The sequence below is a fragment of the Procambarus clarkii genome, chromosome 46, assembly GCF_040958095.1.
Source record: "Procambarus clarkii isolate CNS0578487 chromosome 46, FALCON_Pclarkii_2.0, whole genome shotgun sequence".
NCBI lineage: Eukaryota > Metazoa > Arthropoda > Malacostraca > Decapoda > Cambaridae > Procambarus > Procambarus clarkii.
Window position 1 is genome coordinate 33,139,694 of NC_091195.1, and position 13,376 is coordinate 33,153,069.

Consider the following 13,376-nt stretch of genomic DNA (forward strand, 5'->3'; position numbering starts at 1 on the left):
GATGTTAACAACTACAGACCTATATCAATCCTGCCTAACTTGTCAACATTTTTTGAAAAGCTACTTGAACTTGAACTCCAAACCTTTCCAGTTATCCTAAAAAAAGCGAGTTACCCCTGTACACAAATGTGGTGATCTCACAGATGTTAACAACTACAGACCTATATCAATCCTGCCTAACTTGTCAACATTTTTTGAAAAACTAATCTACAAGCAGTTTTACTCTTATCTAGCCAAACACCATATACTTAGTACTAGGCTGTACAAGAATATAACAACTCTTGTATATATCTCAAAAAAAAAAAAAAAAAAAAAAAGCACAAGACGAAGCTTGAAAAAGTTTAGTGGTATGCCAATAGGCTAGTCCCAGGACTAAGAGGCATGAGTTACGAGGACAGGCTGCGAGAAATGCAATTGATAGGGTACATAAAGATAAACTGTTTAACACGGGTGGTAGGCGAACAAGGGGACACAGGTGGAAACTTAGTACCCAAATGAACCACTAGGATGTTAGAAAGAACTTTTTCAGTGTCAGAGTAGTTAATAGATGGAATGCATTAGGCAGTGATGTGGTGGAGGCTGACTCCATACACAGTTTCAAATGCAGATATGATAGAGCCCAGTAGGCTCAGGAATCTGTACATCAGTTGATTGCCAGTTGAGAGGTGGGACCAAAGAGCCAGAGCTCAACCCCCCGCAACCACAACTAGGTGAGTATACACACAAACACACACACGTACACACACACACACACAGACACAAACATACACACACTAATGCCTCTATTCACCTTGCAGTAAATAGGAACCTGAAAGTCAGGAAGCTGCTAAAGGCTGCATCTTGGGGATGTGTGAGTGTGTTAGATAAAAATATATGTTGTTTAGATATGATGGAGGAAAAGAGGCCGAGAGTCGGTACATTAGACAACCGACGCTTAGAAAGGCGGGGTCCAAGAGCTAACAGCTAAATCTTGGAAATAATAAATTAAAATATTTAATACACCCACATACATGTTTCACATTATTTTGGCTGAGGGCACACTGAGGGCTGATGGCCCCGTCGACGGGGCAGGAAGTCGGTGGTTGATCAAAGGCCTCCCACATCCTCCACATACCTGAGGATTATTCCGGCTTAATTTTAAACGGAAGTAATGTCTTGGCATTTACGGCTTCAGCGGGTGGGTGGGTCTGTGGGTTTATTACACTGTGAGTGAAAACAATCGCCTATTCTCTATTTTATATTGCGGCTTGTAGAGCTAGAAGCTGTTGCCTCTTGTGTGCGTTGCACAAGGGGATTAATATCTGGATTAATAGCTTTCAATATTTCCAGTATTTTTTAAGGTAACGCTTAAATACCGAAGATACTGCTATTGGACACCGCTTAATTGACAATGTCTCAACAACGCAGGCTAAAGATGTGCGTGGCTCCTGCTATTGCAATGATGCTCATTTGTTTTTCAATGATGGGCCTTAGTTGCCCCCTCTCTAACTTACCGTTCTAAATACCCCTTCTCCATCTTCCGCAAACATTTCCCCTCATACATCTCCCCCTCCTGTCCCCCTTGTCCATCTTTGTCCCCCTGTCCATCTTTGTCCCCTGTTCCTCACTTTGTCCCCTTGCCCACATTTTCTGTCCTCTGTCCCAGATCCCTTTCCCCCTCTCTGTCCCCCTCTCTGTCCCCCTGTCCCCCCTTTCCATCTCTCTGTCCCCCTGTCCCTCTCTATCCCATTGTCCCTGTCTCTGTCCCCCCTGTCTCTCTCTGTCCCCCTGTTCTTCTCTGTCCTCCTGTTCCTCTCTCTGTCCCCCTGTCACTCTCTGTCCCCCTGTTCCTCTATGTCCCCCTGTCCATCTCTCTGTCCCCTGTACCTCTCTGTCCCCCTGCCCACTCTTTCTGTCCGCTACATAGTACATACATACATAAGATATAAAACAGTGGAGGATTCCCAGGTAGAACAATCAACCACAATGCCCATTACCCCTTTACCCTGATGTCCTTAACTACACAACTATACAAGAGTCATTAACACGTGTAATGGCTGATCCCCCATCACGATAGCATAAAGACCAATTGCTTGACCCGCAGTCTGTCTTGCTCCTCAAATAATTTTCGGGTTAACATGAAAACGTCTCTCGAGTTTATCTTTCTAATGTTGTTTTCCCATCTTTCATTTTATCAGCTTAGTTCCTTTATTATGCCCCAATTACTCATCCCTTGAGCGGTAGTTAAACTGAACCCAAATTTAAAAAAAGTTCCTTTTGCTAAGCAAGCTACAGTCTTGATAAGTCAGATATATTGTTTGTTAACACATTTCTCAACAATGAACAGTCAGTTTTATCAAGCTAACATATCCTAACACAACGTGTGAGAGTATTAACTGGTCTAATTATTTTATTAGACCAGTATATATTATTAGATTATACTGGTATAATTATATATATATATATATATATATATATATATATATATATATATATATATATATATATATATATATATATGTATATATATACATATATATATATATATATATATATATATATATATATATATATATATATATATATATATATATATATATATATATATATATATATATATATATATATATGTGTGTATGTATGAGTGTGTGTGTACATGTGTATACAACATTAATAATTTTGTAACTAGCGTCAAACATTGTTATTTGCTTAGCTAAACGAACTAGAGGGTTCAGGTCCTGAACCGATTATGTGCCTCTGTAATCCTTTACACCACGGCCCACGGGATGGGTATGGGGTGCATAATAAAGAAAGCAATAGAAGAAATTGAAATTGCATAATACGGTTATTGACATTCAATAATAGTAAGATAAAGCAATGAGGACCAAATGGGAGACCAGTGATCAGTGTCTTGTATCCCCTGCAATACCTCAAATCCTACGTACCTCACTGACAGGCTCCAGTATGTTTCTGTGAATAATTCAATTTCTCCCACCCTACCCATCAACATTGGTGTTCCTCAGGGCAGCATACTTGGCATACTTGGGTATCCTTTGGAGGTGCTTATCCAGTTCTCACTTGAACACTGTGAGGGGATTGCCAGTTATGCCATGCAGTTATGCAATGTATGAATCTATCTATAAGTCCACCAATCTTTGTAAAAATTTCTTGTATGGATGTACCTTACCTAAATAAACATTTATTTATTTATTATTTATATTTAGGATTCATCAACTGCCAAAGATATTCACATGTCAGTATAATTCTGGCGAGAGAGAGGTTTGGGAAAAGCCGTTATACCAACTAGTCAGCAATAAGGGTGATATTTGTGGGGCACAGGCACGCTCGGCCTGGCCCATTAACCCCCAACTGACACTATAACTACTAGCTACTAGGTACATGAACATAATTACATAATTTACGTACATAATTTAAGGTACATAATTACTAGGTACATGAGGACTGGCCATTGTACTATATAGACCTGAAAAAGTGTAACTTAGCGACAACAAGAAAATATTGAATCACAAGACCACCGACGACCATTCCCTTACCCTGCCATAAACACTGAAATTTGACACCCTACCTCTGGAGCCACCCTGACCACAGGTCCACCAACTACATTTCCCTCCCTCCAACTCTGCCTCCACTTACATTGTACACACACATATTGTACACCACGCAAGTGTGGACTAGTGTGTAAATCTTACTGATACCACACTTAACCTTTATTCTTTCTCAATGTGTTGTATAAAAGGATCTGATTATACCGTTTCATTTCTAACTCCTTTTCTTGGAAGAATGCCACATATGATCGTACACACACACAAGGTCTGTATAGGGTATAGGCAAGGTCTGACAAGGTATACTAGGTGAGTACTAGTTGAGTACTTACACACAAGATATTCTAGGTGAGACTAGGTGAGTATACACACACACGCAACATATACTAAGTTAGTACACCCAGAAACAAGATATACTAGGTGAATACACACATACAAGGTATACTAGGTGAGTACTAGTTGAGTACTTACACACAAGATATTCTAGGTGAGACTAGGTGAGTATACACACACACACACGCAACATATACTAGGTTAGTACACCCAGAAACAAGATATACTAGGTGAATACACACATACAAGGTATACTAGGTGAGTACTAGTTGAGTACTTACACACAAGATATTCTAGGTGAGACTAGGTGAATATACACACACACACGCAACATATACTAAGTTAGTACACCCAGAAACAAGATATACTAGGTGAATACACACATACAAGGTATACTAGGTGAGTACTAGTTGAGTACTTACACACAAGATATTCTAGGTGAGACTAGGTGAGTATACACACACACGCGCAACATATACTAGGTTAGTACACCCAGAAACAAGATATACTAGGTGAATACACACATACAAGGTATACTAGGTGAGTACTAGTTGAGTACTTACACACAAGATATTCTAGGTGAGACTAGGTGAGTATACACACACACGCAACATATACTAAGTTACTACACCCAGAAACAAGATATACTAGGTGAATACACACATACAAGGTATACTAGGTGAGTACTAGTTGAGTACTTACACACAAGATATTCTAGGTGAGACTAGGTGAGTATACACACACACACGCAACATATACTAGGTTAGTACACCCAGAAACAAGATATACTAGGTAAATACACACATACAAGGTATACTAGGTGAGTACTAGTTGAGTACTTACACACAAGATATTCTAGGTGAGACTAGGTGAGTATACACACACACGCAACATATACTAAGTTAGTACACCCAGAAACAAGATATTCTAGCTGAATACACACATACAAGGTATACTAGGTGAGTACTAGTTGAGTACTTACACACAAGATATTCTAGGTGAGACTAGGTGAGTATACACACACACGCAACATATACTAAGTTAGTACACCCAGAAACAAGATATTCTAGGTGAATACACACATACAAGGTATACTAGGTGAGTACTAGTTGAGTACTTACACACAAGATATTCTAGGTGAGACTAGGTGAGTATACACACACACGCAACATATACTAAGTTAGTACACCCAGAAACAAGATATACTAGGTGAATACACACATACAAGGTATACTAGGTGAGTACTAGTTGAGTACTTACACACAAGATATTCTAGGTGAGACTAGGTGAGTATACACACACACACGCAACATATACTAGGTTAGTACACCCAGAAACAAGATATACTAGGTGAATACACACATACAAGGTATACTAGGTGAGTACTAGTTGAGTACTTACACACAAGATATTCTAGGTGAGACTAGGTGAGTATACACACACACGCAACATATACTAAGTTAGTACACCCAGAAACAAGATATACTAGGTGAATACACACATACAAGGTATACTAGGTGAGTACTAGTTGAGTACTTACACACAAGATATTCTAGGTGAGACTAGGTGAGTATACACACACACGCAACATATACTAAGTTAGTACACCCAGAAACAAGATATTCTAGCTGAATACACACATACAAGGTATACTAGGTGAGTACTAGTTGAGTACTTACACACAAGATATTCTAGGTGAGACTAGGTGAGTATACACACACACGCAACATATACTAAGTTAGTACACCCAGAAACAAGATATACTAGGTGAATACACACATACAAGGTATACTAGGTGAGTACTAGTTGAGTACTTACACACAAGATATTCTAGGTGAGACTAGGTGAGTATACACACACACACGCAACATATACTAGGTTAGTACACCCAGAAACAAGATATACTAGGTGAATACCCCAACACCAACCTCCTACAGTACACCTCCCACAGTAACCCCAACACCAACCTCCCACAGGTAACCCCAACACCAACCTCCCACAGTACACCTCCCACAGGTAACCCCAGCACCAACCTCCCACAGTACACCTCCCACAGGTAACCCCAGCACCAACCTCCCACAGTAACCCCAACACCAACCTCCCACAGTACACAACACCAACCTCCCACAGTACACATCCCACAGGTAACCCCAGCACCAACCTCCCACAGTACACAACACCAACCTCCCACAGTACACAACACCAACCTCCCACAGTACACCTCCCACAGGTAACCCCAGCACCAACCTCCCACAGTACACAACACCAACCTCCCACAGTACACATCCCACAGGTAACCCCAGCACCAACCTCCCACAGTACACAACACCAACCTCCCACAGTACACCTCCCACAGGTAACCCCAGCACCAACCTCCCACAGTACACAACACCAACCTCCCACAGTACACATCCCACAGGTAACCCCAGCACCAACCTCCCACAGTACACAACACCAACCTCCCACAGTACACCTCCCACAGTACACCTCCCACAGGTAACCCCAGCACCAACCTCCCACAGTACACCTCCTACAGGTAACCCCAACACCAACCTCACACAGTACACCTCCCACAGTAACCCCAGCACCAACCTCCCTCAGGTACAAAATGAAGCCATGAGAATTATCTTAGGATGCCCAAGAAATGCTATGATTGAGAAAATCAGGATGGAGTTGAATCTGCAGAGTATTGGGGATAGAATTGCAGAGATAAATGTAGCTTCTGCCATTAGATTAATGAGAGGTGGGGGAGCTAATGAATTGGTCCTCTCAGTTCAAAAGGTGGGAAGTACTGAACAATGTATGATGAAGAAAAGAGCATATATGAATACCTTATGTTCTAATGTTATTAAGTATGATGTTATTTCAGAGTGTATTGCTGTGCCCAAGAGAAAATTTACACCACCATGGGAGGATTGTAATGTAGATGTAGTAATTACTCCCTTGCAAAAGAAAAAAAGTATGTATGAAATAGGAGAGCTGAGGGCAACATATGATTGTATAATTAGAAAATTGCCTACAGAAAACACTCTACTACATGTATATTGTGATGGGTCAGTAGCTAGGGATGGGAAGGCAGGATGTATATTGTGATGGGTCAGTAGCTAGGGATGGGAAGGCAGGATGTATATGTTCTTAACATTCTGAAACCTATATTGTTTGCTGATGATACTACACTCATCTACTCCAACCCCAACCCACATACACTAAATACTGTAATGTTGTTAATAATGAACTAAAAAAAGTCCACTTATGGATGTCAACCAACAAACTAACACTTAACATAGAAAAGACCTACTACATCTTATTTGGAAGCAAATCTACAAATGCAATTCAGCTTCAGATGACAATGTAAACATTAGCAATAACAATGATGGAAAGTTTCTTGGTCTATTCTTAGACAAGAGACTCAACTTCAGTACCCACATACAACACATAACTAAGAAAGTCTCTAAAACAGTTGGTATACTCTCCAAAATCAGATATTATGTACCTAACCCTGCTCTCATCTCTCTATATTATACACTAATCTATCCCTATCTCAACTATGGTATCTGTGCATGGGGTTCAACCACTGCAAACCACCTCAAGTCCATCATCACCCAGCAAAAATCTGCTATCAGAATAATATCAAATTCTGCTTTCAGACAACACTCAGCCCCCTTGTTTAACTCCCTAAACATGCTAAACATAATCTCACTCCATAAATTCTCTTGTGTCAACTACATTTACAAAACTCTGTTCTTAAATGCAAATCCTGCTCTGAAACTCTTCCTGGACAGATGTAATAGGACCCATTATCACCACACCAGAAATAAATATCTCTTTGATATCCCCAGAGTTAAACTTGTATAAATAAATAAATAAATAAATAAATATGTTTATTCAGGTAAGGTACATACATACAAGTAATGTTACATTAATGGATCGATATATAGATAGAGCTAGTACATACAATGCCAAAAGCCACTATTACGCAACGCGTTTCGGGCAGGAAAAACATTAATATCTAGAACTTAATACTAATTGAGCATAAAGAATAAAATGTGTTGAGAACAAATACAAATAAAGATAAAAAAAAGAGGGAACATGACTGAAAAAGCAGCACAAATACAATAGGTTGACAAACAGTGTTGATTAAAAAACAACCCCAACACCAACCCTGCTCTCTAAAAAACCCTGCTGCTCTAAAAAAAAAATAACAGACATGGGTTGACAATAGAGGGGTAAGGTAGGTTAGTGAATTTATTAGGTAGTGTTTAGTTTTTATCTTAAACTGGTTGAGAGAGGTACAGTCTTTAACATGGTTGGGAAGATCATTCCACATTCTGGGTCCCTTGATTTGTAGAGCATTTCTAGTTTGATTAAGTCGTACTCTTGGAATATCAAAACTGTATTTATTTCTGGTGTGGTGCTCATGGGTTCTGTTACAACCTTCAATGAAGCTTTTGAGCTTATATGTATGTATTTGTAATGTATGTATGTAAACAATGTATTTATTATCATTTATCAATTCTGATAGAAATTACCTACTTAAAATTATCTGTTAGATTAAGGACCTGCCTGAAACGCTGCGCATACTAGTGGCTTTACAAGATTGTAAATACTGTACTATTCAATGTATTCTCACAACCCCAATGTACCTACTTGTATATATATAAATAAAATAAAATAAAATATTGTGATGGGTCAGTAGCTAGGGATGGGAAGGCAGGATGCAGTATGCCAAACTGAATTCGTGCGCCCCTTGAGGGACTTGAAGTAGAGGGATAGGGATCACAGGATAAGTATGGGTTGCACAAACTACTGGTAACAGGATGAGTATGGGTTGCACAATTAATTACTACAAAGTGGTTGAGTATGGGGTGCACGTAAATGAAGACTCCCAAGAAGCAAATCAGAGATCAGCCCAAGCTTCATCTTGAGGCAAAGCTCAATGCCTTAAGCCATATTGATGCTCTGTCCACAGAGCATTCTCTCTCTCAAATCATAATAGTACACTAATGGTTCCCTACACCACCCCTCAGGTGCAGCTGCAGCAGGCTTGGGTGACATGATGACTATGGGGTGCACAATAAACTAACACTCACAGAATGAGTATGGGCTGCACAATAAGCTACCTCTCACAAGATTAGTAATAAAGAAACATTAATTTTTTGGGTAGGGTGACTGAAACTCATCCTGGGGTAAAAATGTTTATTTAAATTTATTATAGTTAAATGAATTTAGTAAATTATTCCATATATTGTATTATAAGTGAATTGACACTAAACTATAAATGATACTAATAAGGTTTTAAAAATGAAAAACAGTAAAAATCCTTCTTGTAAGATATGGAAGTTGAAAAGTAAATTAACTGTAAACTAAATTATAAACTGTAGACATAATATAAAGTATTATAAGTAAAATACCTATAAACTACCAAATAATAAGGTGTAAGGAACCATTTCTATTGTTTGTCCTTTTTTACCTGTTTCCTCAGGTATTTTAAAATTCCCATTCCGTTGTTACTACACTGTTTTCCTGGTGTAGTTCCCTGTGGTTCAAATTTTACTACTTGTACTTCTTGCTGTTTCTGAATGATTGCTAATGGTAGCCCTTGTTGCACCTGCAGAACTTTTTGTAAATGTTCCACCTGCGGAACTTTTTGTACTTGTTGAATTTCTTGCACCTGCGGTACTTTTTGGACTTTATGCACCTGCTGCACTTGTAGCTCGTCAGGATTTTTTTCCAAGGCATTATCGCTATCACCTTCTGATCCTAATGTAAGTTTATCTGCATCAAGCTTCCTTGTGCGTGCTGGAAAAAAAATAAAAATAAAAAATAAAAAATTTTGAAATGGAAGATCCTGTGTAACAAATTTAATCAGTTACTATGATCGAGCCGCAGAAATTTTACAGGAAAGATATGGTTGGGTTGACTGCATCTATCTGGACCTAAAAGAGGCATTCAACAGAATTCCACATAAGAGTTTGTTCTGGAAACTGGAACATATTGGAGGGGTGACAGGTAAGCTTCTAACATGGATTAAAAAATTTCAAACTGATAGAAAAATGAGGGCAGTAATCAGAGGCAATGTATTGGACTGGAGAAATGTCACGAGTGGAGTACCACAGGGTTTAGTTCTGGCATTCATGGATAAATAATAAAGTAAATTGTTCATGATTTTTTTAGACAAAAGCTAGAATATGCAGCAGTTGTATGGTGCCCATATCTTAAGAAGTACATGTACAAACTTGAAATGATACAAAGACGTCATGGGTGTCATAGGGGCCCCAGCACACTGGTTTGCTAAAGGGCCCTTAATGCTGTCGAGACCTTATGGGCCCTTGGACCCATTACGTTAAGACATAGTGCTGTATTGGGCCACACACTTTTTGCCATATACATCAATGACAGAGATGATTGAATTGAAATTATATATATATATATATATATATATATATATATATATATATATATATATATATATATATATATATATATATATACATATGTATATATATATATATATATATATATATATATACATATGTATATATATATATATATATATGAGAGAAAATAATAGGTGGTGATATATTTATATATTATGTGAACTACTTACACAAAAAGAAGTTAGTGGTGAAGATCTTCTTGTCCTCTTCTTGTATTACGTTGTTTGGTAGGATACCATGTGTCACCCGTGCTGGTCCTTTCTTGTAATAGATAACGATTGATTCATACCCACAGCCACGCAGATATGTTAGCTGAAAAGCAAATAATATTTAAACAATAACACTATCTGGGAAAATGCAACAAAATAAATGTTTGAAGCATAGCTGGGCATGTGCAATAGAACCCATAATAGAATCACAATACCAGAAATAAATATCTTTGATATCCCCAGAGTCAAAGTTATTCTGTGTAAATACTCTATGCAAATAAAGGGACCTTGTCTATGGAACTCACTCGCTAACAAATTTAAAAACTGTCCAACTTCTGCCATTTTAAAAAATAAAACCAAAAAGTACCTAAATTTTTTCTTGATAGTTTCCTAACTAGTGTATTAAACTCGCACTGTATCTTATGAAATCCAATGCCAGAATATATGTGCCTAAACCATACAACTTTTCCATTGTAATCATTGCTATCACCTTATATCATGATTGTTATATTGAATGCATATCTTACTATATTATACCTTGAAATATTCCTCAAATTATGCTACAATTTATATGTTGATAACCCTCAAATTTTACTTTAATGTACATAGTAATCTTTGTGATACTTTCTTACAATGTACCAGCCAATTTTTTCCATTTAAGCTTTAAATTGCCTATTTAAAATTATCTGTTAGATTAAGGACCTGCCCAAAACACTATGTGTGCTAGTGGCTTTACAAGAATGTAAAAACATCAATGCTATGTACTCTCATAATCCCAGTGTGCTAACTTGTATATAAATAAATAAACAAATAGTATGTAAGTACTGTACAGCATTATTCATGTTGATTCTATACCTTATCAAGCAAGTTCAGCATAAGAAGAATACAAATGAATACAACAGATGTAGACAAACTTCAATACCTGATTTTCAATCCTTCGTAGAACCCGGCTTGCTGTATTTCGTTCTAAAGCCTTCTTGCCTTTAAGTAGAAAACGGGCTTCCTCTTCTTTCTTCATTAATTCTCTACTGTTTCGGAAGTCACACTGGCAGAACTTGCAAACATTGCTTCGGACATGCACACATTGTTTGCAGTTTGTGCATCTCCTCAAGAATTTTCCCTGAAGACCTGAAGGAAATAGTTTCTAATAAAATACTTATATTCAAATGACCTATGCTGCAAAAATTATAAGTTAAATTGTTGTTAAAATGTACTACAGTAATTAAATATATTATTTAAATTATGAAATAATCTACATTAACACTAGTGAGAGCAATGTTAAAAATTTTAGGACTGCATCTGGAAATAACTTTAATTTTGGATGTGATTAACCATGCTGTAACTCGTATAACAAAACTGAGAGGAGTTGAATCCAACAGCCTGATTGACCAGGCTGTTAATTTCAAGCGAATACTATATTATTGGAAGAAAAAAAAATTATATATATATATATATATATATATATATATATATATATATATATATATATATATATATATATATATATATATATATATATATATATATATAATCAATATTGTAACTTTTTTTGTGTAATGACGTTTTCAAATAAAGTTAGATAAATATACACACATACCAAAAGAATAAGGGTGGTAGGAGAAGAAAATATGAAAGTGTTCAGTGAGGATCCACAAGGTCTTCTCTGAGTACTCTTTATTTTCTTCTCCGAGGCTATGGGTCCCTACACTTGCACCAGAGGTGGTACCCCTCATATATATATATATATATATATATATATATATATATATATATATATATATATATATATATATATATATATATATATATATATATATATATATGACAGTGTCAGATTCACCACCACCATCAAACACCACCAGCACCATACACCACCAGCATCATACACCAACAGCACCATACACCACCAGCATCATACACCACCAGCATCATACACCACCAGCATCATACACCATCAGCATCATACATCACCAGCATCATACACCATCAGCATAATACACCACCAGCATCATACACCATACACCACCAGCACCATACACCACCAGCACCATACACCACCAGCATCATACACCACCAGCACCATACACCACCAGCATCATACACCACCAGCACCATACACCACCAGCATCATACACCATCAGCATCATACACCATCAGCATCATACACCATCAGCATCATACTCCACCAGAATCATACACCACCAGCATCATACACCACCAGCACCATACACCAGCATCATACACCATCAGCATCATACACCATCAGCATCATACACCATCAGCATCATACACCATCAGCATCATACTCCACCAGCACCATACACCACCAGCACCATACACCACCACCATGTCAAATGGACAGTGTTAACAAAATTATTCCCACATACTCCGTCACTATGTGATGGAGTACACATAGAACAGGGGACTGTAACAAATGTTCTAGCATAAAACTTTGTACAGTTTAGTAATTCCTTACCATTTGATGTACTAGGTAGATCCATGTTTGGTGAAGTTTTATAGCTGGAGCTGGAAGATCCTGTCGAGATGACTTCTTCAAAGAGAATAGCTTCAACACATTGTGTCTTGAGTCTTCCAGTACTTGGCCTACAGTTACCAGATCTGATTTACAGAAACTAGTGAACTATGGAGATAAGATTGTTAATAATATACTTTTTTTGAGATTCATATGACTTGCAGCTTAAAAACCAACCTTATTTTAAAATAGTACACTAAAGTACATAGCAAATTGCGAAATTCGTAGTTTTTTAACTACTTTAAAGCTAAATTCTCAAGCTTTGAAAATAAGCACAATTTGCTATTTTAAGCGGAATCTGGCAACTCTGATTTAGCATGTA

At 37.6% G+C, this 13,376-nt stretch overlaps 1 protein-coding gene across 1 annotated transcript; it reads right to left on the reverse strand.

The window, feature by feature from the left end:
* Positions 1–9,057: 9,057 nt before the first annotated feature.
* Positions 9,058–13,152, reverse strand: LOC138350528 (uncharacterized). The gene is made up of 4 exons (XM_069301535.1): positions 12,998–13,152; positions 11,444–11,649; positions 10,483–10,624; positions 9,058–9,674 (listed from the first exon to the last, which is right to left on the reverse strand). The coding sequence occupies exons 1-4, from the start codon at positions 13,020–13,022 to the stop codon at positions 9,325–9,327; spliced, it is 723 nt and encodes a 240-aa protein (XP_069157636.1). The 5' UTR covers positions 13,023–13,152; the 3' UTR covers positions 9,058–9,324.
* Between the last annotated feature and the right edge of the window lie 224 nt (positions 13,153–13,376).